Here is a 26489-nt window from a genome sequence, read left to right as displayed (position 1 = left end):
CTCAATCTAAACATTAACCCATTTTCTCAAGCAAGGCTTGTTTTCGGATAAAAGCACGATCTTATTCTATAAGTTCTTGACATGAAGGAGTAACAAAGAGAATGCGAAAGCATCAAGCATGGACCAATTACTGAAAACTATAGAGAAAACAGTTACCACTGTAAGGCTGCATTTGGTTTGAAAATAAATGAATAAAAATGAAGGAACAGGGATTATTGATTTTGGCATTGCTATCCTGCAAACTGTTCCTGTTTTGCTTTGGCTGAAATTCCTCCCTAATAATCATTTGTTCGACTAACCGAATGTGTTATTTGGTCGGAATTGCTGGAATAAGACATTCTTGAAGTAAGATATGATAAATGACATGTTTACTTTCTCATCAACATGAAGCATCAGAGTTAGCAACAGAGTGTTCACCAATCATGCTTGATTTCATTATATATTACTAGTTTTTTTCTTCTTTGCTTGGTCTCATTTGATAATAATGCAAACAAAGAACCATCAGCTACAGTAGAAAGGATTATGATCTGATACCTCAAAGAATCCTCTTTGTTCCTCATTATACAAAATGTAACCAAGAAATCACAAATCAGAGAACACCCCTATGTATAAAAATCAACAGGCACTTGGATTAAAAAAAATTATCTTCACCTCAACCAAAGAATTTATAAAGAAAGGTTCTAGCAATTGTAACCAAGAACTTGCAAATGAAAGAGCACCTCTATGAATAGAAACCAGTAGCCGATGAGACATACTAATTACTTTTCCTCAACCAAAGTTTTTATAAAGACAGAAGGGAGGGTGGAGGTGGAGTATATCTAACATTTCCTGCCAAGATCAAGAACATCAAAACTATAACTGTCACAAGGAAGTTTTAAATGGGTCACGCATAGAAGGAGCTACGGTTAGGGCTAGGGCTCTGAGGTGGAGAAAGAGCAAGGGTAGGGTTATGGAACAACGATGGCAGCTAAAATGCAAGTAAGCCTTATTCCAACTGTCCGTAGAAGTATTATCCAAGAATAAGCAAGTTTTGTTAGAGACATCTTTTCCGTCTCATTACAGTTTTCAAAACCCATTTGGCAATAATAAGACACATTCCAAGCCTCTTCCAGCCTCATGCTTGAAACAAGCAGGGTGCAAGGTGCAAAATAGATCGAGAAGTCACCACTCTTGAGAGAGAACTCAAATCTCAAAGAAGACTTGGACAAACATGACATGAGAGACAACTTTGAACACAACCTAAGAATCAACCTAACTAGATGACCGTCAGAAGTGGGTCATCCGAAAATTTGAGTTAGGTTAGGTCTTTGTTCATGCCCTCCTGAAACATGTCCATTTCAGGTCAAAGTCTTAACCTGTCCTTGGTTATTATGTTAGAATTAGACAGGCAGTCATAAATCAAAGCAGATGTAATATAGCATTCTAAACCTAAAAAACAAAAGTTTTGAAGTAAGGCCCATTACAAGGAGATTTTAGATTTCCTACCTTGCAAGTAAATAGCCAAGATAGGATCATGAAAAATTGAACCGCCAAATAGATTATACATATAAACCCTAAAAGTAGAAGTCCCAATCTCTCCCTTTTCCCATTCTATCCTCCCTTTTTCTTTCTCTACTTTACAGTATTTTCATAATCTTTTGCTTTTTTCTTGATTTCAAAGCTTTGATTAGATTCTGTTTAATATTGTGTATCTCTGAAAATTAATCTGAATGGTGGTTTATAAAATTTCAAACAGAGGAACTTCAATAATTATGGTTTAATTCAAGGAAATTGGATTGAATTAGACAACTAAGTTGTTACAATTGTTTTGCTTGGTAAGATGAGTTAGGTCAGATCAAGTTGAGCAATGCTGGGCCACCCTTATTATCAGTTAAAAATTAGACCACCAACAACTCGCAAATGACTGAGGTTCGACTCAGGTTAACCTCACGCATACTGACAAAAGGTGGCTGACAGTTGACAAGACCCGAACTCAACTGAACTTATTGCCACCCTTATCTAGATCCAATTGCCAATATACTTGGAGTAAGATATGCAGAAATCAAACTTCAACATCTAGTTAACTCAATTATTCCAGACCTGTTGAGAACCAGGGCAAGTCCCTCTCCCTAGACCATATATACACTCAAAATTCTATGCCTATGCATCTACTGACTAATAGTTTTAAAGGCCATTCCCAAGTCTTTGTGATTCCCTTCTAATATTTTTTCACAAAGAAAAAGGCAAGTAGCATAAGCACCCGAACATATTTTCCGACATAAAATTAACCTAATTTAAAGTAAATACGTACACTTTTTTCTCCCTTACTCCTTTTCTTAATTTCCAATGTCCATGCTGCACATGCTACTGCTGATAGCAAAAGCCACAAGAATGGATGATGCAATAGCGATGCTAATATAATGAAAGCAGTTTCATTTTTTTCCCTCATTCTGGTGGCATGCAGAGTCACACTTCTAATGAAAATTTTCTTATCCTTTTAGTGAAAAAATAGCATATTTCCTGGTCACATGATGTGACCTCAATTTTACTCTCTTTCTTTCTAATGCTTGATCAATTACACTTTTATAACAACAATTTTATTTTTCTTTTTTTTCCTCTGGCATTGATTTTGGCATAATCTGGACCTTAAAATGTTAGCTTCTGATTGAAGGAATACTACTCACCTAGTTACTTTCTTCTGGCATGCATATGCAATGTGTCTCTCCCTCAGGCAAATACCTCCCACAATATACTCCTTAACAACCTCAATTCTAACAACGATGCTTGTATATGATCCTCAACATCTCTTTCAGTATCTAAGTACTCAACTTCGAAAACTAGCTAACTTGCTAATCTTTAAAAAATGATCAAACTTGAGCCCACCAAGATTTTAAGTCTCAATGGGATGGGGGGCATCCTAGCCGTCCCATCCCATCCTACGAGAAAACGCGGGATGGGATTAGGGCTCCGAAACCCATCCATGCATGGAGAGAAGAAGAAAGAGGAAAGGAAAAAAAAAACAAAAGCAAAGATGAAGAAAAAAAAAAGGTGAAAGGAAAAAAGAAGAGGAAAAGTGAAAGAAAGAAAGGAGGAGAAGAAAGAGACAAAAAGGAAGGAAAAAGGAAAGAGAAAAAAGAAGAAAAAGGAAAGGAAAGAAAGAAGGTAGAAGAAAAATCAAGGAAGTGAGGGGGAAAAAAAAGAAAAGAAGAAGGAGAGAGAGACGGATCAGGACTGCTGTCGGGATAGGGCGGGACAATGGGGAATCCATTCCATGGAGAAATTGGGACACTCTCATCTCATAGGATTTAAAACCTTGGAGCCCACTACATATCACAAGGTGAAGTGCATGAGTTCTCCAAATTGGTGGATATGACTAAAGATCTCCTATAGCTATTTGGACCGTAACAAAGATTCAATATCCTGGAACCCTAAAAAATACTTATGTTGATGAGCTAATAAATTTCATCCTCTACTGAGCTCAATAACAATGTCGATTGCATGACTCAGGATTAGGTGTGATGGGAAATAATGAACCCAACCAACAACGTTGACAGTGCCATTTCCTCGCTATATACAACAATCAACTGACAAACTAGACCATAAGACTACAAACATCAATAAGTTTTGTGCTTCTATGCATGCAAACAACTAGGAATTTTTACAATAACTACAGTAAATTCATTGGAATCACCTCATGTATAGGAATAGACAAGCACAGCAGTTCAGAAATACAAAACTCCGAAGGAATTTCACTAATCACTGCTCTCTCCAATTTAGGAAAATTCTCTACAGGAAAACCTCTCACATATCTACAATCACTGTCAAAATTCGTTCTTTCACAACACAAACAAGCCCCATACCTCGTATTGATGCGTCGCGCGAAGCCACACTCGTGCCGCCTCCTTCTCGGCCATCCGATCACAATCCATTGCTTGAGCTCTCTTGCAACAAACACAACCCTAACCAGCAAACCCAAGGTATCGACGCCATTCTTGAGAGCCGAATCCAATTGCAAGCCCACAAACCCTTCGAGAACTTTTAAGTAATTCTTGGAGAGCTTGTAGCCACCTTTCAGGAGCTCCAACCCCAGAAATCCACCAGCGTAAAGCGGTGAGGTTGCAAATCTGACCAAATTGATGGCGCTCAAATAAGCTCTGAGCCTCTTGGCGGTGAGGGGATGGATTTCGGGGTTGGTTCCGGCTGGAATGAAGCGCTTCGAAGCTTTGTAGCCCTTGATCAAGGCCTTGGAGGCGAAGAGGATCGCTTTAGGGGAGGGGGAGTGGAGATCCTGGAGGGCTTTGGCGCCCTTGATGGCGCTGTCGGCGACCTTGATGACGGTGGAGAGGGGTTTGATGGATCGGGATCGGGTGAAGAGGAGAAACCCCAATCCAATCCCCAGCCCTAACCCTAGAGAGGTGGCGATAGGGGTGTCTAGGGTTTGGAATTGGAAGGACGGGACCGGAGGGAACAAGGAGGAGAGGTGTTCTTCTCTTCCTTCTCGCGGTGCCATTAACGGCCACGGGAGCCGCTCCCTAGGTTGTCTCCTCCTGACCATGAAGGCGTGACTCCAGTTTTTCGCACGATTGGTACGCGTGAGAGAAGCACGGACGCCATAATTTATTATTTTTCAAAAGAAAAAGGGTAGGGGCCAAAATTGCAACTCTATTTGATCAAGGATGATGATTTTTTTTTAAAAAAAAAAAATCGCATCGTGCAATTAATATATTCTCCCTTTAACTACATTTTTGTTGTTTTTATGTTAAAAGAAACAATTGATTTGGTGCACCATATTAGTGTATTTCATTTTACTACTAGTTAGGATTGCTTGTTCATATGTACTTGAAGTTAGCTAAAAATGTAATATGATAATTGTAGAAATAAAAGTAAGGGGAGAAATGAATTAAAGAATTTTTTAAATCTTGCTAATAAGAGATAATTTTGACAAATTAGTTTAACACTTACACATAACTTTTGATAGTTAAAAATATTTTTCTTTTTAGTTCTAAGGTATAGATTCAGCAAGATAGGGTTTTCTTGGTAACATGCTTAAAATATTATCTAACCATTGTAAGTCCTCAAAAAATGCATAAAACAACACAGCGTTCAGAAAATATTTTTAACTATAATTATTAATGTAAAAAATGTTATCGCTTAACTTTAGTAGTAATTTCAATACAATTACTCAATGTTATGCCAGTTTTGCATTATAGGAGATAACTAATTTAGTGGAAATGCAATTATATGCCATTATCATGATACAATGATAAAGGATTTGATGGTCTATTATATAATTTTAGAATTTAAGCATGAATAAATTTAAAGGATTTTCAATTAAGCATCATTTTTGTGATAGTTGAGGAACTCAATATATGCATAGCAAATATTCTTATATGTGCCAATTTTATGTATACATTATTTTTATATGCTATATATTTAACTCATGCTATGGGATCATCATATCGGCCAACTTGAAATTGTTTATTAAACTATATGGAGTACAAATATTGAATAAATATAGAAATTAATTCCACAAGCAATAGAACTTTTTCTCTGTTCTTGATAACGTAAATAACATATGATTATAGGCTTATAATTAAACTAATAGCTACAACCTACATAACAATGTATTCTAATTAGGCAATGAAAAGTTTTCTATGGAGACAAGATTAGAATGCTTCATTAAACAGCGAACAACTAGTAGAAAAAGATCAAAGGATATTTCATGGGCTTTTAGAAGCCAACCTTCTAAACAAAGTGGGTTGAATAAATGGTCGATATGAGTTTATCTTTTCCCTTTGTTAAAATATCAGAGGATGCCATCACCGAGTCTGAATGGCGGACCTCTCCTAGATGAAGAGGAATGCATACTTCCTGAGCCGAGGTAGATTTGCCTCTACATCAATTCAGTCATGCATGCATGCTGGAAGATTATAGTAATGTTGGGTACTTTTAAACAGAAATTTGAAGATATATTGTCTTAAGTGATGGTTCTTTATTTTTTATTTAAATAGCTATACATTTAAATTACCTACTAAAAATGTTTATAAAATAGACTACCACCAGGTTTATGCATAGGCTAGACTTTAGTCCATTGACCACAAAAGCAGAGAGAGAGAGAGAGAGAGAGAGAGAGAGAGAGAGAGAGAGAGAGAGAGAGAGAGAGAGCGTTGCGTTTATGATTGGAAGTTGGAACCAAAGTCATAACTCAATCGAGGAATCCTTCTGGGGCTTTGCTTCCAACACTAATTTTGCATCAAAATTCAAGCATAAACAATACTTAGGGCGTGATGAACCTTTAATAAAAAGAATATTACCATGTCGATGTGGGGGCTAAAGTCAAAGAAATCCACTTACTTTGATTCAACCACCAGCGATGATCATTCTTAAAAAGAGTCGAGATAGAGTGACAAAACAGTGCACTGGAACACTGTCATGTCCAATTTATTGCCTACTACTGAGCTGGTGGATCTGTCCAATCATAAATCAACATCGAGAAGAGGCACCCCGGCTTTTTTGTCCTTTTTCTTTTCTTTCTCTATATTTGGCCATGTTCGTTTGTGGTTGGACTAGTCCCAATCCAACTAATAATTTTTCTTGCCTTCTTATTGGCTGTTTGATCGTTTTGACTTTGACTAACAAAGAGTTTAAGTAATCGATGATATAATGTAGCCTATAGTTCTTGGAGTGCTGCTGGTGGATCCTAAAAATGGAACGGATTCATGGAACAGGTCAAGTGTCAAGCTTAGAAATCTATGAGTTACTGTTTTAGTGGACAACTCAAATAATAACCTCTAACACCACAGCTTCAGGACCTTCGTTCTCATCCAAAAGCCCAATTTTGAAAACCGAAGAGAAGACATTCTGTTAGGCATGTGTTCCTCCTTTGTCTCTCTCTACCATTTTAGATTGTAGGAGTAACAGTGATCCCATCAATCCTTATTTTATTGAGAGAATGGAAGGAGAAAGAAAAGATCAGGGTATCTCATAAATTGAAAATTGAAAACAAGTCACTTCTAGCAAATGGAAGGCCAGTTATTCGAAGATGAAATCTAAGAACCAAGGGAAGCAAAGGAACTCGGATCACCATGGGTAAAGCTAGGTGTTATTGTATTCCATTCCAAGAGTACCTTTAGAGTATATTTAGTTAGGGAGAGTTACTGGAATAGAAAACTGAATAAGTGACTCACATTCCAGTCATTTGGATAAGAGGAGTCCTGCTCCCATTTCGATTCCGGAGGGATGGGAATTAACCCAATCCCTCACTTACAAATGGGGAGAGATGAAAGACTTGGGGTGATGAGCAGCATTCCAAACTAAGCTAATTCCAACTCCATGTCTTTTAGTCTTGTTGCGCAAATCACATAATATTATATTTTAATTGAAGATTCATCCCATGAGTCATGAATCATGAAATTTAAAGTCACTAAAAGTACAATCGGAGTTTCTCATTTATGTCGAGGTATTCACAAATGGATACATGCAGCATTCTCTGGTTTGATTTCTGGTTTGAAGATGCCAACATCTTGAATTAACTGCTGAATTGCATGCGTGAAGTAAGTTGATGCTTTCGCACTGAATCTGAATTATCGGCACAGCCATGCAAGAGACTCCTCCAGCTCGGGCACGTGAAAGGCTGGATGATGAGGAAGTTAGATGCAGCAATAAAATGTCCTTGGCATAAAACTTAGGATACGGGAGTCCAGAGGACAAGCAGTAAAGATGGAAAAGATAAAGATTTTATTGCTTGAGACCCTTTGGAGTATACAATCGTGTAACTTTAGGATAATAAATTAATTCCAATTTCCAAGCGAGGCATGATTTACACTATGGTCGTTTGCATGGAAACAAAATATGCGATTTAATTATTTCTTGAACAACCTCTGCAGGCAGGTCTTCCATGAATTAATGCAAGTAGCAAAAAAACAATCGCCATATTCCAAATTACATACCAACACATTTTTAGTGCACAACAACGCCACAGTCATGGTTACTGTTGTTAATGGTGGGAGTGATAGTGGCTGAAAGGATTACAGTTTGTTCCTCCCCACTCTACAGTTCATCTTATCCTCCTCTGTTTGTTCTCCTGGGTCTCCTTCTTACTTGAGTGTCTTCTAGAGGACAACCCTTTCCTTTTTCTCCCAAAAGAAGTCCTTTTTGGCATCCCACTTTGGAGTCTCCTCTCTATAGTCGAGAAACAGGAGAAAGGAGCGCCTCTTTCTTCTACTCGATATCCTATTTTTTCTTGTCTCCTTCCCTTCTCGTGTTTTCCAAGAACCAATGTCATTTTCATGCGCTTAGTTTTGGACTTCTTTTCTACGTGAAGTGGAGATACAGGGGAAAAGAAGTGGTCTTTCCTCCACCAGCCTTCTTTTATCTTTTTTTTCTTAACAATATATACCCGTTTCCTCTCCTCTGTTTTCTTCTTCATTTCTCTAGTGGGAGAAAATCCTCTCTGCCGCGTCAAAAAAGCTCTCCCTTTTTCACCATCCTAATCTTCTCTCCTCTCTTTAGCATATAAACAGGGGTAAAAACTCAGCTTTCATCTACTAGTCTCTCCTTTTTCCGTATTCATATAGCTATTTCTTTCTCTAATCTTTGCTCATTGTCTTGTGCAGGTCGGGAAACCCTTTTATTTTGTTCTCAATTTTTTTTTATTTCGCCCCTTCTTTTCTGTTTTTTGTCCCCGTTCTTCTGGGTTTTGAGATTTGGGACTCGTAAGGGCGAAAGGAATCTGAGCTTCGGAGAAGCTTCGGCAAGCTTTGCATTCTATCGTATCTGAGACGAGGAATCTGTTCTTATTCCTTATTATTAGTCCGACATCCTCTTTATTCTCTTTTGGCATTTTGTAAAGGGCATGGGTGCTTCAGCACTCTGCTCGACATTAACTGGAAACGTTCCCGACAGTTGAAAACTAAAAGCAAATACTGAGTTTGAGATTAGCCGTAAATCTAATAATACATTTCTTGAATGTATTTTCAGAATTCTGTAGCTGTATCTAGTTAATGCTTTACCTTTGACTTTTGTTGTAAAATGCGGATGAGCCGGAGTTCATCCTACTTGGTCACGAAACGTATATATTTGGATGATAACGTAATGAATTACGAACCTGATTAAATTAATTGGAGACACAGGCCTTTTTTCTGTCTCTAGGATTTGACGCCACCTTCCTTCCTCTCCGCTGCTCTCACCACCGCCGCTGCCCCGCCGACGTCATTGGCTGCGCCCCTGTCGTACCTCCCAACCATACATTGATGCTCCGAACGACTCTCGTGATCGCATGAGATCATCCTGGGACCAAAATCCAGTTCTTCCGAACGAATGGATCACGAAATCCGTAGAAGTTTTTATTCTCCAAAGAAGTAAAAGAAGCCTTCTCTGTGTGTCCACTCCTGCTCCACCAGCCTCGAAGCGGCCTGCTCGAATGGGTTGCTTGTTGAGGAGAAGAGAATACCCTCGTTTCATGCTCTTAATCACCTCAGCGTCCTCAGCGGCGCCAAGGCCGAGCATTTCCTGCATGTCGAGCACCGACATCCTCTTATGAGATCGGTGCGAACCCAGTTGAGAGGATCATCTTCCATGTCCAGATGCGGTTGACTCGAGAAGGCCGATGCCGAGGAAGGTGATGCTGGGGGTCGTCGCGATGGCAATGGTGAACCTGCTATCGATGCCGGCGAGGCAGTCGATGAGGACGAGGAGGGGCGGCCCGAGGGGCGAGAGACCGGAGGACGTCGGTGACCCAGGTGAGGGCCTTGGGGTGAGGCTTGGAGATCCAGAGAAGCTCGAGGGAGGGGCAGGGCGGCCATGGACGATGAGTGCTGGAATTCGCATCAAAAGAAAAAAAAAATGCTGAAAATTTTTGGACCAACAAAATAGAGCTCTTTATGTTCAAAAAAAAAAAAAAATCCGATATAACAGGAAAATATATTGGCTTAGAAATTTTCGGACAATGAATATTTCTGCTTGTTGGCCTGAATAAAATTTTTTCTTCTATTCTTTTTCTTACGAGCATTAATATTTTCTGTTCTAATTATCAGACACTTAATTTGGAGCTATTTAGCTTCTTTTTCTCATATTTGTTTCTCTCCTTCCTTGACAATGTAACTCCTCTCTGTCCCTCATCTCTGTTGTAAATACAATTAATCTTCAATAAAAATCAGATGATTTTTTTTTGCTTCCTTTTACACCAAAAAAAAATAAAAAAAAGGTAGGAGGACAGTTTTGTCCCTTTGTCTACCATTGACTTTTAAAAGGGGTGAATTGATGCTTTAATTACAAAATAATTTTTCATTTAATCAACCTTCATTAGGCGCTGAGTTAGCAGAATGTTCTCTACCAGCTTTATATCTAATAAATATTCTACAATTGCTTTTTGATTGGACTATTTAATGACATTGTGAATCTATTCTTTGTTCACATTCTTGCCTCTCCACTCATCACTAAAAGCCAAGTAAGGGTTACAAAGGCTATTCGATCCGATCTCTACCACTGGTACCCAACATTCTTCGAGGATAGTTCATTGGCAACTGCTAAAACTGCTACAAGAAAAAAATCAACCCTTTGTCAGGCCCTTGTTCTTCACGAGTCCTTGTCCGGATATCAGTGGATTCCCATCTATCCTTTTGCTTGCGCAAATGACGCAAATCTACGAAGAAAGAAAGTAGCAAAACCGCAGGGTATATGAGCGGTCAAAGCATTAAACCTCGTAAACCACTGACAAAAGGAGGGTTCATAATGGGTCGGGTTGGGGGCTTGGTTCTTATCTCATTCAGTTGAGCACCTTCACATTGGAAATCTCAATTCTACCCAAATCTTTGAAACTAATTTATTCAACCCCAAATCCAAGAAGGAGACTTGGGCTCTAGCCATATCTGGGATACTTAAGCCACTTGCAACTCAGTTTTGTGCTGACAAAGTTGATCTTATTTCGACACTCCAACTCCATTTTCTTTTGATATAAAGGGGAGGCAGAAAAGAGCCATTCGGTTTTTATTGAAGATTAATCGTATTTATAACTGAGATGAGAAGCAGAAATGAGTTACATTGTCAAAAGAAAAGAGAAATAGATGCAAGAAAAAGAAGAATGGTTTCAAATCCAGTGTTTGATAACCAGTGGAGGAAAGAATCTCATCCGCTCCGTAACTCCATTTCAAAGATGCGTCTCCCCACCACCAACGCAACTGAATAAAAAGTATTATATCCTCCCCTGTGCTCCCACCCAACTCGCGTGATGTTGAGTGGAGGCCACATCTTGCCCATTTGTTGTGGATGCCTTCTTCTCTCTGCCGGTGAATACAGGTTTGATGTGGTCCTCGAGGTTCTCCATGGCGTTTTCCTTTGTCTTCATCACTTCTGATCTCCTATAAAACATCACGAGAGGGTTGGGGCAAGGAGAGCCTAAAGATGATTCTCCTAATCCTCGGGTGCAAGAACAGGATTCATGCCGTGAATTGGGCGAAGAGATCCGCCAAAGGAGAGAGTGGAGTTACTCCTATGAAGGTGCGGCGGCCAATGCCCATGAGACAAGCGTTTTGGAAGCTGAAGTCGCGGTGGAGGCTGGCCTTGAGGTCGAGGAGGAGTTCGGTGCGGTTTGGGTACGATCCTGAGAGCTACTCTCAGAACTTTGATGATGGCTACTTCATGGATCATGTTGTTTTTCGTCCCGCTCGGTTCCTTTCAAGCGAGCGACTTTGATTTGCTTAGCCCGATTAGCACTCGGTCTTTTTCCAGCTCATGGTTCGCCATTTCATTCATGATGTGGTGGCAAAGGCTGTTTTAGGCTGATAGCTACTGTATATATATGCTGTTCTTCTTCCATCTTCTTTTTTTTCTCCCTCTATAAATTCCAGAAAGTCTCAGACTCTGAGATTCTAATGCTAAGTACCCTCTGCAGTGGCCATTCTTTTGGCTTTAGTGTTTCTTAATAGAACAACATATAGGTTATTTTTTTGTTTAGAGCAACATGTGTTGTTCTATATAGGTTATTCTTAAGGGAACTTTTTGATATTTATGAAAAAATAAGTTCATGATTTAAAGGCTTCATCATTCTACGGACGATGGCATCTATACAACTAAAATTGAAAAAAATCACGCAGCTTGAGCATATGATAATTTTTCGGTTTCTTTAAACAGCATACGGCAAATTTTGTTGACCAAAAAACTGATTTGAAGGGAGACTTCATTAAATTCTATTGCACAATCAAATACCAAATAATAGTATTGCACAAATTGTATTCAATAATTTTTAAAGTATATAAAATTATGGACTTCTTGATGTAATCGGAAGATTACCAGCAAGTTTCAACCACGCATCTAATTGATTGATGCCCAATCTTGCCGCCAAACAACAACAGCGTATGTGGAATAAACTGGATAATTCTTGATGCTCTCATATTGCATCTTGGATCTTTTACACCTTTTCCAAGGATGTTCTTGAGGCAACGTAACAGCTTCCTTCGGCGCTCGTCTTATTTTCTATTTTTTGATTTTTTTTCGTCCTTCTTACGCACCATGGGGCCATAGGGGTGTGGACGGTGGGCGCAAAACTACAAGCTACAGGGAGACAGGATGCACAATGAGTTATTGGCTGGATCCAGCAAAATAGGCACATGGGGAGAACTAACGAAGCTCTGCTTCCGCTGTGAGGATCCATGCAGGCGTGTGTTTAGTTCTACATCGGTTATTTACCGAGGAGATCTTGGGTACTTATACATGATCGAGGAACTCAAATAATAACTTCCGGCTAGCCATTTTGGGTGAGGTCCTGGGTTGTTACATCCGCAACAGTTGATATCTTAACTCTGGATGTGTTGCCGGGATCTAGCCTAACGCAGATGTCAAATTAGTGGGGATCATTGAAGCTCTCAACTTTGTTGCTGCTAGAATCGCTACACACCTCTGTAGCAATATTTTGGTGGTTGTTGCGCTTGATCGGTAGTGATCTCGATATTGAGCATCTAAGAGACGATGTTTGATACTAAGCTTAATCAGTAGCGATCTCGACATCGAGTATACGAGACGACATTGGATGGTGGTGAAATGGCTTTCGACAGTGCTCCAATGCTGGTTCCGACATGAAATGAGAAAAATAAAAAAAGTTCATTCACCAGAATGTATCGATGGAGAATTCTCTAATGTCTAACTCAGACATAACTTTCAAAAAATGGAAGGAAGCTTGGAAAAAATAGAGAGGGCTAAAATCCATTACCGAGTGGTTTGGAGTTATATGCTAGTTGATAAGGTAACAAACAGCATATTCCATAAATTTCTTCTATATTTTTTTAGGATCGGATAATGTATGTGTTAGAAAAAAATTAAATTAGTCGATGGCGGGACTTGCTCAGCAGCAAGATTTGAAAAATGGTGAGCTTTGATTAGTGGATGCATCTAGTTAGATTAGTTCCCACCGCCTGGCGCTCAAACAAGCCTCAATCAAAGCTTGTCTATGTCTGATATTTGAAGTCTCCATAGACAATTGTGATAAGTTTTTGGGACATTGACACGGCACACTTGTCTACATACAGATAATTGTGATATTTATGGGACATTGACCGTATAGGCCGTGCATTTTTCTGTGGCATAATGCCCACAGTTCTATGTGCAATGAATTGAACTGGTCTTCTCATTTCACGTAGCAGAGGGAGCTTTCTGTACGCTGTCAGAAGAAAAGGGCAAAAATAATATATCCAAACAAATACATTGTTTTTTTAAAATATATAATAAAATAGAGGCATGGTGAGTGTTTGAATTTTCATTTTGAAAAGATCTTATTAAGAAGAGTAGGATTGTTTTTTTCTTATGGAAAAAAAAAAAGGTTCTCTCATGATATTGCCAAGATATTTGTTGAAGATTTTTGGATGTTGGATAAATAACCAGAGGAGGCCAGGAGGGCATATAAATCAGATGGATCCTACACTCACGTGCATCTCACGTGCGTACGAGATAACCTTCCCTCCCCTCCCCTCCCCTTCGCAGCTTCGCTGCCCTGCTTTCCTCGTCTTTTTCGTTCTCCCCCCATGTCTCTGCTTCACCTCCCCTGCTCCCAACTACCCCTTCCCCTCTCCTCCTCCTCTTCTCCTCCCCTCCCCCTCTTTCGGCCGATCTGTTTTTATTCTTCTCGCCCCAAACCGAAACCCCAAAACCTCCCCGCGAGGGACCGAGTCATAGACTTCGGCAAGCACAAGGGCCGAATGCTTGGCTCCCTCCCCTCCAACTACCTCCTCTGGGTCTCGAAGAACCTCCGCGCCCGCAACTTCGAGCACTGGGCCCGCCTCGCCGACGAGGTCCTCCGCGACCCCGTGTACCGCGACCGCATCGAGTGGGAGTCGGCGGAGCGCATCCTCAACGGCGACGGCCGCCGGGGCTCCTCCGAATCCCCTGTCTCCGATCTCCTCGACATCAGCGAGAGGTTCGGGTGGGACAACGAGGATAAGGCCAGCTGGGCCCGCGTCGACTTCCAGCTCCTGGGGACTTCCATGGGCGGAAGGATCCCCCGGGTCAATGAGGGCGGGCAGGTCAAGCCAGAAGGGGATCGGAGATCGAAGCAAGAGAGCAAAGGTGGAATTTTTAGCAGAGATTTGAAGGAAAAAGCGAGGGAACAGAAGAAATATGGAATCTTTAGTAGCGATCCGAAGGCTTCGAGGAGTGGCAAGATGGGTTCTTTGGAGAAGGAAATGGGTTCTTCCGGGAGGGATTGGAGATGTATGGAAGTGAGAAAAGATGGAATTTTCGGTGAAGATTTTAAGGTAAAGAGCGTGGGGATTGGAAGCGAGGAGGAGATGGGAACTGGAATGCGTGATGGGAGCATAGGAAATGCAAGAAAGGTGGGATTTTTGAGCAAGGGGCATAGGTTTGTACTTGGGGAGGAGGAGAGTGAGGGGGATGAGGAGTTGAAGGTGAGGAGGAGGAGAGCAGAGAGGATGGAGAGAAGAAGGATGAAGAGGGAACAGCAGGTGAGGAATTTGAGGCGGGAAGTGGGAGTGGAGGAAGGGAGTGGAGGAAGGGAAGGGGTTTTTGTGAAGAAGATTGAGGCTGTGGGGAGTGCGGTGTCGGCGAATCCCTTTCCCGGGCGTGGAGTTTTTCTGGACAAGATCAATGAACAAAGAGATTGATCCCGTTTTGCCTCCCGATTAGCCCGATTACATTTGCTTCTCATCTTGTACTCAAAACAGAGAGAGAGAGGGAGAGAGCTTTTGAGCCTTCCTCCGTCTTCTTTTATTCTGTTTGGCATAATTTGGTAGGCCAGCATTTGGCATATGCAAGTATTTCCGCGATGCTTGAATTTTAATAATATTAGCAATAAATTTTAGATTTAGATGATCATACAAATTCCAAATTAGATGAGAATTTCGCAAGGAAAGACTTTTGTTTTTTCAAAAAAGAAATTGCACAAAATTTTCTGTGTAAATATGCGTGATTTTTCTGCAAAATCCCCTCTCACATCTGTGTGTAAAGGTCTTAACATGCATCTCACAAATGGCTGATACTTATTATCAGGTCAGGATCCTGTGAAAGGTTGATTACATTGGTATTGTATGTAAACATGGGCGGATTAATGAACCTGGGTTTAAGTTTGGGTTCCTATTTTCAAGTCGAGTTGAGTCCATACGCTGAAAACTTGACGAGCATGACCCGAACGAAGTTTCTTCGGATTAGACTGTAATCCAAATTGATCCATTCCTAATCCACTATCTGTATTATATAACATGGCCCTCAACTTGACTCCTCGATCCCACCCGATCCATCCAAGTTACTCTTAGAGCTCGTTTGGCTTGCAGAAAAAGAAGAGGAAAAAGTATGGTTAACGAAAAAGTAAAGAGAGAAGATGCTTTTTGTTTGGTTGAAGTTTTTAAAAGAGAGAGACGGAAAAGTTGTATTTTCGTGGAAATATAATTTTCAGGTTTCATGGAAAGTCTTTTCTATGAGAAATATGGAAAAGTTACTTTTCCGTAAGCCGAAAATCGAAAATCTGTCACTTTTTTATTGTCAACCAAACATGTCAAAAGTACTTTCTAGATATTTTTTTTCAGAAATCTACTTTTCAGAAATCATATTTCTATGAAAAAAATATTTTCCGCAAACTAAACGAGCCCTCATGCAACTCATGTTTCTAAACGGTGCAGCAAGTGTAATAGGTCTAAACTAAGATGGGCTCAACCATTGAAATTTTGAGTTCCACTTAAATTGCCACTGATGAAATTTGCAATGTAGCCCAACGCAGTTGCCAAACTATTTTATAATCCAACAATAACCGGTCTACAAGCCTATTGCGTCACGGATTAATTAAGCAAACTAAAAAAATTTTGACCGGAACACGAGCTTAATCGATTCTGGCTGAGAGAACGTACCATGAACGAAATCAAAGTACAAAAATAAAGTCAAAGTATCATAGAATTTCTAGTTTGCTTCTTCTGTCTTCTTTTTTTTTTTTTTTTTATTACGTCCCCTCCTTCCACGAAACGGAGTAATTGAACGGATAAAAGCTAAAAAGCAGGCATGTCGTAAAGCGAGAAGGAATTGATGGCCCGAGGACTCTTGCGGGGCTTCAAGGGCCAGGTGGGTGGTGGCAGGAGTAAAAGCGTCGCCACGTTCGCTTCCGTACGCGACTTAGCCGAGCCGAGCCGAGCCGAGCCGAGCCGAGTCTGATTCGCTCCCTCTATGGCTCAATGGCCCTTTATTTGTACACTAACTTAATTTTAAATATGTTTTTCTTGCGAAGTGCAAGCGGGTGACATCGAGTTTCGTGTAAAAAGATATTTTATACCTGCAAATAAATTTTATCTTGTATGAATTACTTATTTAATGTATATATTGTTCATACATTAAATAGCTTCTGGGCGAGCAAAGAAATAACTCTTGCAGCATATTACCGGGACTCCCTTCAAAAAAAAAAAAAAACAAAATAAAAAGCCAGACAGATACTAGATGCAGACCATCTTTTTCTCAAGAAAGATTCGGCTACGGTGATCTTTCAGAGTCGGAGACGCATAAGCGAGGATAGCCGTTGTTCTATAACATTTGCATATTTTTAAAAAAGTATGGTTCCCACCAAACCATGCATGTTTATAGAGAGACAAACGGTGCCGTCGACTGAATTGCGTCCTTTACAACTCACCACTCTAGCTTCGTGTAGATGGATTGCGGTTTAGTGTCGAAGCTTTTATGTAGTTTTTTATTTTCTAATTTTGTTAACTGCATTCACATATATCTTATGCGTGAACGATCATTGCAAAAAAAAAAAAAAAAAATCAGAGGCAAGACACCGTTAGGTAGTTATTATGAGTTATTTACTAAATAAAGTGAATGACGTAAGCAATACCAAGTTTGGAGAATGTTTTAGGGAAAAAAAGAATCTCTTAAGTTTGGTAAGATAGCTACCTATGTAAACAAATTGGCTGATATTTTAGTCTTTTAAGTTTTGGGGTGGTTTTGGCGGATGTAAATAGGAAAAACTATGGGGGAGACTTGCAAATTCTTAACCGACTTTTTTTTTTTGTTTTTTCCCAATCGGTTGGCTTGGCTGCGGAGATGGGAATTCGAGCCTCGTCCCACTAGGAATATTTCGTCGCCTCCTCGCCCTCGCGGCAGCCTAGCAAAAGCCGCCTCTTCTCCCTCTCTTCCTTCGCCATCATCGCCTCCGCTTGTTAAAATTCGCTCCCGTCTTCCCCTCGCGAGGTAAGAATTCCGTGAACCCTTCCCGATTTGGGCTTTCGATTCGCCTTTTTTACACGGCTTTCTTCGCCTTTTTATGGATTCGATCGTGGTCGGGGTGGCCTTTTGGAGGCCCTTAGCTTTTTGGATAAGAATCCGTGAAAAACCTACCTCGATGTTGGCTTCTTTTCTTTTCCCTCGCTTGGAGCCGGTAGTAATCGAAGAAACATCTCGTTCTTTCCGTTGTTTTTTGATGGTTGGAACCTGTAGGATATAAAGGAGTCGTTTTGATTGATTTGGAGGTCGACTTCGCGCATGGTATGTGTTGTTGCAGGCTTTTCTCTGGCTGGCTTTTGGTGGTAATCGACTTGGATTAGAGTTTTTCTTTTCTCTCTCTCTCTCTCTCTCTCTCTCTCTCTCTCTCTCTCTCTCTCTCTGAATATATGGACGGAATTTGAGGGTGTTAACTAACGAATCTCGGTTTCAGTCGTACACTGTTGTTTTTGTATCATGCTAATAGTGGTGGATTCTAGGTAGTAGAAAGTCTTTATCTCTTCATCTTTTGTTATCATTGTTATTATTAATTTTTTTTTCAAAACGAGGGAACTGATAATTCCCTGGTTGCATGGGCTTAAACTGCGGGACCAATAGTGAATCTTTCTAGGTTTCACAGCAAGCTCCTTTCCTTCCCAAAGTTGCTTCTGGGCGGGCATCTGACACCAATTTAGAGGGTTTGTGTCAGTTCAATGGCCTGCCATATTACATTTTCGCACTTCAGTGGATCCTGCCTTCATAGATAAAGCAAACCCCATAGAGATAACTATGGCAGATTGATCATGGTAATTATCATCGTCTGTAAAGTATGATGTGTTGAATAGGGTAGATCCTTTAGTTTGCTAGTTGTTAGACTTCTTCCTAGTCCACCTGTTGCAACTAATGAGATTATTTTGTACTTCCATAACCTTTCTTCTTGGTGGAGTACTGTCAAACTTAGTCATCATGGAATTGTTTAAGTGTTTTGAAAGTAGATGTATAGGGTGGTTCTTTATCAGGTTGTGATGCATCTTGTCTATATCTTTAATCTTCTTATTCTTGTAAACTGTAATGGTGGTGCCAATCAAACACAGAATCATTTTATCTATATCTTTGCTTTCATTGTTTTTGCCAACTTCATCTTTTAGTAGAGACCTAATGTATCTTCATCTTTTTTTTCCCGGCATAGTTTTCAAGGAGCAAAAGCTGCTCAGCTAAAATGAAAAAATAAAAGCAAAGTGGCTCAAGAATATTTTTCTTAAGAACAGAGATTTCAGAAGATATTCTACATATGGAAAGGTATGGAAACACGCCCAGTGAAGAATTTTAAGGTGAAACAGTTTTGCGGTAGTGGAAATTCCGAAGTTATGTCATCATCTCTACCTGTGCTACCTGCTCCCTTGGAAGAGAAGTTTCCGAAACTGCCAGATTCCCAACAGGTTTCGATGGAGAGGGAGCTAAGAAGCACTCCACTTATCCCCCTTCGTACTCCTTTTGTCTCCAACAGTGCAGTTGTTGGACCTTTATACTCATCAGCTTCAGGGTTCTCATCAGATCTTCATTTCTCTTCTATGGCACCTAATGAGAGGCACCACAATGGTGCTTCGTTTGTTTCTCAATCACCAAATGTTGGAATACCTTTTCCTTCAACTCCCTCACATTCAGGGTCATTCTGTCCCGCAGCAAGTAATCACCCCAGAGAATCCGCTGATGTGTCCTGGTGTCCAGAACCAATTCAGGGCATGCTTGATTATTCAGATAATATAACTGCTGGTAACAATCAGATCCAGAGCAGTTGCGATGTGGCCTCGGATGACCTTGCTAAGCAAAATGAGTGGTGGACAGATTTAATGAATGATGATTGGAAGGATATTCTTAATGAAACAAGTGCTTCTGAATGTCAGACAAAGGTATTATGTTCAATAAACTGGAATTTCTAAGCATTCTACATTCCTGATATTGTCCAAGAATTTTATTAGATCTCATTTGTTTGTTCTACTATAAGATGGCTATCACTTTGTGGCTTGTTATATGTTAGAAGTCTTACAGACTGCAGACTCCCAAAGTCTTACAGAACGCAAACTCTTCTCATTGATTATTGATACTCATATGAGTCCTTGGTTGCCATGATTTGAATGTTTAAATGAAAATGGTAATTTATGGATTTATGACGATTAAGGATAATTAATTTGTGTAATTCTTCAAGCTATTGAACTTCCATAAGACGTTACAATATCTTATGATTCAATGAATTAGGTTGTTAATCATTGGCATTTTTGGTGGCAGTCAAATTCAGAAATTGATAGCTGTTCTTTCAGATGATTTATATTATTAACTTTTGTAGTAGTTCAATTGTTTGGTCATGTGCTTTGCCAATCATCTTCTCATTCCTTTGTTGTCATATAGTCTGTGGAACCAGCAACCCAAGCATCCCCAAGTATATCAGTTCACCAGCTGCAAATCCATCAATCTGTTCCATCTCACTCAGGAGAGCTTTGTGCAGTCTCTAATTCCTCCCCTGCTGCCATTGCTGCTGCAGCCAAACCACGTATGAGGTGGACTCCAGAGCTGCATGAATGCTTTGTAGATGCTGTGAACCAGCTTGGTGGTAGTGAAAGTAGGTTACACTCTACCTTGAGATTCATTTTTTCCTCAACATATATCTCATGACTTGAAACTGTTTTTATGCCTTCAGAGGCTACCCCCAAAGGTGTGCTGAAACTCATGAAAGTGGAAAGTTTGACCATATACCATGTGAAAAGCCATCTGCAGGTCTATACTTTCATTTTCTTCACATATACAACACTTAATGCATGCCATTTATTTTTTTTCCTTTCTTAATAAGATCTCTCTCTGTCTATATATATATATATATGTTGCTTTACAGAAATACAGGACAGCTCGGTATAGGCCAGACTCATCAGAAGGTTAGTCATGCATATACTAGTTCATTTTATGGATTTATATTTCTGCTGCTCCTCCATACCTTCCTTTTTAAACCTTGTCTCCTTCTCCTTCTGCTTCTCTCTTGTAGTATTTATGCCCTACAAAAATGCAGCAACTTTATCTGTAAGTGAAAGTAACACTGTGCGGAAGACACTAGTGTGACATTTTTCCAATATTGTTGGTTGCTTTGATGAATGCAGGGGCATCACAAAAAAAGGTCACCCCACAAGAGGAAGTCTCATCTCTTGACTTGAAGACGTGAGTGAGCCATTATTTTAAAAAGAACACTTGTAACTGTATATTTCTAATTGGAATTTATAGCTAATATGCGCTGCCTTGTTGGAAGAAAAGTAATCAAGCTGCAACAGCATATATGTCAAAAAAAATATGGAATGCTTATATGCTTTTTTTTCTTATGATAATAGCTATAGAGACTTTTCTTTCTGAACCTTATGGCCTTTGAGAAACTGGAAGGATTATTTTACTCATTTGTGTTGATGCAACAGTCTGATAATTAAAACACTTACTTCCAGAGTCACAAAGTTAATGAGTGAGAGCAGTCTCATAATATGCAGAAATGGGTTGACTTTGTTAGAATGTTGGGTTATAAAAAAGAAGTAAAATTCATGTGTTAATTGTTTATTGCCAAGAAATGGGCATTGCTATTAAGGGAACAAGAACCAGCAAATTGTGCTTTCTAAGCTTGCTGGTTGCTGGTTTGACTTTGTTTGATTTACTAAAATAATCCTGAAAAACTTTTGTTTATTTGCTCCGCTACCTGGATATGTGCATAAGATGCATGCATGCATGCTTGCATAATGCTTTTTCTAAGCATTCGAGCATGTGTCTGTATTTTGAGATGTGGTATTTGCATGTTTTTTATATGTTACTCTAAGGTTCTATGTTTCTCTTACTGGCTACTTTATGTATTTTGTCCTACGCAGTGTTGCAGAAGAATTTGCACCACTTTATTATTGTGTTTTCAAACATGGCCCCAAACACTGACCCATTTTGCTGCCAGGTTAAGGGGTTTTCGGTTTGACCAGGGGTGAACCACTGTTTGGAAATATCTTTTTTGATTAATGAATTATAGATGCACTACCACTTTTGGTTAATTCATTTCCTTTATTTATTCTCTCAAAATAACTTTCTCTTTAAGGCATTATTTAGGAAAAGAGAATTAAGAGGTATGCCTATATTGAAATTTTGTGTATTAATAGAATGGAGCCTTATGGCCTGCAGGGTTTCAAATATATTGATGAAAACACCAAAAATTAGAGAGGACACAGAAATTGGCAAGTCTGTGACTGGATGCTTGAATATATCAATGGTAAACCTGTAAATATGGATACAGCCTGCACTATTCTGTTGGAATAGTTTGACATATCTTTTGTGAAGCCATAAACACACTATCTTTAAAGGATAAACTCTTGTATGGTAGACTTCTAGAGAATATGGAAAAGTGTCAGCTTATAGTGAAGAGGGTTTAATTCATCAGTGACACCCACTATTCAGCTATCCCTCTTTGGTTTCTCTTATGTAGAAGTAGAGATCTAACTGCCCTACATAAACTGTGCTGGGACTTGGATTAAACATGCCCTCAATAATATTTTATTTAAATATTCAGTTCAAATGCTTTTGTTCTTGTTTTGTTAGATGCAGATCTCATTTAGGTCATTTTATTGTTTCTGTTTTTTCCTTTTTTTTCCCTTTGTTTTCTTCTGTTATATTCCTGTGACAGCTAATATCTGTTGTTAACAGTATCAAAAGTTTAGTGCCTTATCTTTTCGTTCCAGGCAATGCTAAAATGTTAAAAGGCTTGTTTAGTCTTCACTAAGTTAGTGTTTAATCTTGCTTTTCATTTCAATGACAGGAGTATTGATCTCACTGAAGCGTTACGACTCCAGATGGAGGTTCAGAAACGACTGCACGAACAGCTTGAGGTATGCTTTCTGGTTGAGTTTTGACATTAAATTATTTCACCTTTTGTTGCATATTCTATATTAATTTTTGGATTTCAGACTCCAGAAAACTAATTTCGTAGAAAATGAATAAAATAATAAAAAACGAAAGGCCTATTATTAGCTTGAGTTATCCTACACTACTGCTGTGCACATGCAATGCACATGAGGAAGGCATGGATGATTGTGGTTACATGAAAGAAAGCTTTGATGGTTGCAATTTCACTCTAGCAGGAGATGAGATGATTAGAGTGTATTTTCATTAAACGAGGGGGTATTATAGAAGCCCAGATGGACATCTAGCAATTCTTGAGCATGAATAGAGGTCCATAGCCATGCATGAAGGTTCAACAGCTTGTGTTAGAATAGTAAAGCCTATTATTAGCATGAGTTATCCCATACTACTGCTGTGCACATGTGATGCACGTGAGGAAGTTATGGATGATTGTGGTTTCATGGAAGAAAGCATTGATGGTTACAATTTCACTTTGGCAAGAGATGAGATAATTAGAGTGTATTTTAATTAAACAAGGGGGTATTATAGAAGCCTGGATGGACATCTATCATTGCTTGAGCATGAATAGAGAGGGTCATATGAATAGAGAGGATCATAGCCATGGGTGAAGGTTCATGTAGCTTCGGATATTATCTTTTCATTGAAGCATTGAAATGCGTTGGCATTTTCAGTTTCTTTTACATATTAGCATGCCCATAAAGTTTGTCTGTATTTGCCCAAATACAACTTCCTTTGTCATTATATATGGTATGTGCTTGTTGTGTACAGAGTATTTTTTTTCATGGAACTCATTTCTATGAAATTTTAGGAAGAATAGGTTTTTAACATAAGTAGCAGTAAAAGTTCTTTCTCCATATTTTGGTTTACAAATATCATTTTTAAGACTATAATTATGTGTTCTTGGAGTTTGGCAAATTTTTCTCGAGATCTGTTTGTATATTTGCACTGAATGGACAGACATTTTAGCTCGACCTACCTTTTGGGGCTGTACCAGGCAATTAATTTAGGTCCATGGGGTGAGGCCTATGAGCCTAATCAGAATTTGGGCAGGCCTGGGTTTAGTCATATTTGACTTGGCCTGTCCTGAGTCAGCCCGTATATATTTAAACATTAGTATGTAAATATTATAGTTAACCGAATCCCCATGCCAAGCCCTAACTTGGTCAGCTTTCCCTTAGTACAGCAGTCTCCTTTCCTCTTAACCCTCTCTCAACCTCTAACTGGATTGCCCTCAAGTATTCATCATTGGACATCAGGCCTCCCTTTTCTTCCCATCTGTCCTTTTTCTCTCTCTTCAATGCTGCCACCGGATGCCGGACCAAAACTGTCCTTTAGGAGAATGACAGCCTCCTCCAACCTCCCATACTTTCTTACGCATGTCTCTGTTACCGGACTCCTCTGTCTCTGTGCCCAGCACCTTGCCATTCTTCATCACCTCCTTCACCAACACATTCTCCAGCACCCCACAGTGAGGGATTGTTATACGATCTAGGGTCATGGATGACGGGCGATCAGGTCATGACAGCCTAGTGCTGGGCTTTCATTTTTCAGTTAAATCAGGCTTGGGCTCTAATGGTTAGTCCTAGGACCGAGTGCCCAGGTCCATCATTGAATTATCTGAGAACTTATCTAATTGCTAGACATGTCATATGTTGTCATCATCCTTTCTGTTGGCAAGATTTTGAGCACGTATATGAATATGTACTTGCATGCTCAAAACACTTTTTTGTGTGTTTGTTCATATCGGAGTATAAAGATTAAGTTGTCAATTGTGTCAATAGGATTTTACTGAACCATTCTGAGTAATTTGTTGGTGTGTTGATTTCTCAGGAGCTTCGATTTTCTCTAACAGAAGCATCCTCATGCATGTTTTTTAAAACCAAATTTTGCAGAATCACATACAGTGCATGCATTGTTTAACTAAGATGTATGATTTTTACCTTATGGTTGCACCCCGGTTACTGGTGTATTTTGGGTGGATTGGCATGAACTTGAGATATAAGTTAATTATACATTAATATATGCTTACTTTGTTTTTCAGTAATTAAAGTTGCTTTCTGTTTTGCTTTGGAAAAAAAAGATATTTCGTCATTTTATCTATCTTTTACTTGAATTGTCATCCATTGAGTGTTACATCCGCATGGTTGAGTTAATTTAAATGATCCATCTCTGTTCATTGCTATATTCATGTTGGTTCTGAAACAAATGATCAAAACATAGGATCAGGCCTACTTTTTTTTTTCTTTTAATTTTTTTTAAAGCAATATGGGTGGTAATGTGCCACCACCAGGGTTTGGAAAAAACGACAACATTTTTGAGCAATAGGGATCGGGCAAGTATTATTAATAATCTTTGTGATAAACAGAAGCAAGCATGAAGACCCTCCATGTCTGCATGTAATTATTTTAGAGTTCTTAGCGTGGTACCCCCTTCTTTTCCGTCTTTTCTCAGTAAGCCAGACTCTTTACACCATACAGTGATACAAGCAACACATAGAAGGGTCTACAAGGTCTTGGGGAACATGGATCAAGGCATTATGTGTCTGTGTTGTGCTGGCTTGTCCCACTGGTACACTTGTCATGCATTGGTACAGCCGCATGCCAACTGCTGGCATGTAGCCTATATTGTGACAGTATTTCCCAATGTATAGTGTGTGGATCAGCATTTTAAACAATGCTGGGAAAGTCATCCATCCAAGCCTCTTCTCAATGTTGTTTGTCCTGTTGTTAGCCAACCAATCAATGGGTTGCTTTTGGTTCACCCTGAAACTATGCAGGCGGTGAGAGATTCCAATGGGGTCCCACGCTCAGGTGCTAAACTTAAAAGAGTGACAGCGTTCATTCCCAACCCATTCTGTTCCCAACCCTTTCTGTTCCTGCCGGGACATTGTGTCAAGAGCACCTGTTTAATACCAACTGCAGACAATTGTTTGATCCTATACTCTCTTCTTTCCACAGATTCAGAGAAATCTGCAGTTGAGAATTGAAGAACAAGGGAGGTACCTTCAGATGATGTTTGAGAAGCAGTCGGGCATCAGCAATCTCCAGGCTCCTTCCTCACTGGAAGAACCATTAACTGTATCATCTGACCAAACACATTCTGCTGCCAAAATCGAACTCCCAGGGAAGGGTCGAGATGAATCAGGAACTGACCCTAATGGTGCAAAAATGTCAGAAGGCTCAAGGCAGGTGGGTGACAAACAGAAGACGCTTGAAGCTGAATCCTGCAATGAGATGGAAGCTAATATTGTTAGTGGGTCTCACTCCCCATCCTGCAAGCGTGCACGAGGCCCTGATGGGGAGTCCTTAACTCCCATGTCTGCATTAGATTAGCAGATTTTTAGTCTTGTATGTTGACTGGTGAAATGGGAACTGTCATTGTAATGAGAATGCCGATATTGAGTGGAAAGCTAATTTAAGGTCAGAAGCCACTCTGACTCTTTCAGGAGGCTGCAGATGGTGATTGCTTGTACTGTTGGTGAGCAATGACTTGTTTTCTATTTATTTCAGTCAATAATGAGGTTATTGGGTGTAAAGATTTGGCTATGTGTCTTTCATTAAGTTGAAGTGTTTTGGAAAACTGTCAAGGAAGAAATGCTGTACTTGAAAGAAAGGATCATATACTCTTATAACAATCTTTTAGCTTTAATATTCAAAAATTTCTGCTTTAAGAGTGTTTTCAATAACTTTAGTGAACTATTACAGCAAAATACATTGCAGTTTAGGGACTGTAGATCACGAAAAATATAAAATTATAAGATATCAGATCAGTATCTGCTAGTTATGTGCTGCAAGTTGCACCTGTTACTAAATGCCATATGAAAGCCGTCATGGATCCTTCCTCCAGTAATGCTGTTCATTCTGAATGTTCTTGAATCATGTAATGAAATAAGGTTTGTATAGAATGTG

General features: G+C 39.5%; 3 protein-coding genes across 5 annotated transcripts; 2 read left to right on the top strand and 1 right to left on the bottom strand.

Moving 5' to 3' along the window:
- Positions 1-3614: 3614 nt before the first annotated feature.
- On the bottom strand, positions 3615-4574 carry LOC103703896. Its single transcript, XM_008786940.4, has one exon. The coding sequence runs from the start codon at positions 4532-4534 to the stop codon at positions 3647-3649; it is 888 nt and encodes a 295-aa protein (XP_008785162.2). The 5' UTR covers positions 4535-4574; the 3' UTR covers positions 3615-3646.
- Positions 4575-13927: 9353 nt separating this feature from the next.
- Positions 13928-15297, top strand: LOC103703998. 2 transcript variants are annotated; one of them, XM_026803357.2, is made up of 2 exons: positions 13935-14033; positions 14064-15297. In XM_026803357.2, the coding sequence occupies exons 1-2, from the start codon at positions 13992-13994 to the stop codon at positions 15084-15086; spliced, it is 1065 nt and encodes a 354-aa protein (XP_026659158.2). In that variant the 5' UTR covers positions 13935-13991; the 3' UTR covers positions 15087-15297. The 2 variants fall into 2 exon arrangements, with proteins under 2 accessions (XP_017697478.2, XP_026659158.2); XM_017841989.3 differs by having other exon boundaries at positions 13928-15297.
- A 2188-nt stretch (positions 15298-17485) lies between these two features.
- LOC120103709 (protein PHOSPHATE STARVATION RESPONSE 2-like) lies at positions 17486-26239 on the top strand. Of its 2 annotated transcripts, none has more exons than XM_039121389.1 (8): positions 17486-17649; positions 18848-19568; positions 20065-20275; positions 20354-20430; positions 20546-20585; positions 20805-20862; positions 22478-22547; positions 25539-26239. In XM_039121389.1, exons 2-8 carry the CDS (start codon positions 18960-18962, stop codon positions 25911-25913), a joined length of 1440 nt encoding a protein of 479 aa, XP_038977317.1. In that variant the 5' UTR covers positions 17486-17649; positions 18848-18959; the 3' UTR covers positions 25914-26239. The 2 variants fall into 2 exon arrangements, with proteins under 2 accessions (XP_038977317.1, XP_038977318.1); XM_039121390.1 differs by lacking the exon at positions 17486-17649 and adding an exon at positions 17962-17984.
- Positions 26240-26489: the final 250 nt, after the last annotated feature.

Source organism: Phoenix dactylifera, unplaced genomic scaffold (genome assembly GCF_009389715.1).
Source record: "Phoenix dactylifera cultivar Barhee BC4 unplaced genomic scaffold, palm_55x_up_171113_PBpolish2nd_filt_p 001054F, whole genome shotgun sequence".
Classification (NCBI taxonomy): Eukaryota; Viridiplantae; Streptophyta; class Magnoliopsida; order Arecales; family Arecaceae; genus Phoenix; species Phoenix dactylifera.
This window is presented reverse-complemented; position numbering and strand designations above follow the sequence as displayed.

Excerpts from the sequence above, each read along its gene's own strand:
- LOC103703896 (XM_008786940.4), bottom strand. The coding sequence starts at position 4,534 with ATGGTCAGGAGGAGACAACCTAGGGAGCGGCTCCCGTGGCCGTTAATG.
- LOC103703998 (XM_017841989.3), top strand. The coding sequence starts at position 13,992 with ATGTCTCTGCTTCACCTCCCCTGCTCCCAACTACCCCTTCCCCTCTCC.
- LOC120103709 (XM_039121389.1), top strand. The coding sequence starts at position 18,960 with ATGGAAACACGCCCAGTGAAGAATTTTAAGGTGAAACAGTTTTGCGGT. Across the intron at positions 20,586-20,804 it reads TAGGCCAGACTCATCAGAAG|GGGCATCACAAAAAAAGGTC; the intron begins GTTAGTCATGCA and ends TGATGAATGCAG. Across the intron at positions 20,863-22,477 it reads TCATCTCTTGACTTGAAGAC|GAGTATTGATCTCACTGAAG; the intron begins GTGAGTGAGCCA and ends TTTCAATGACAG.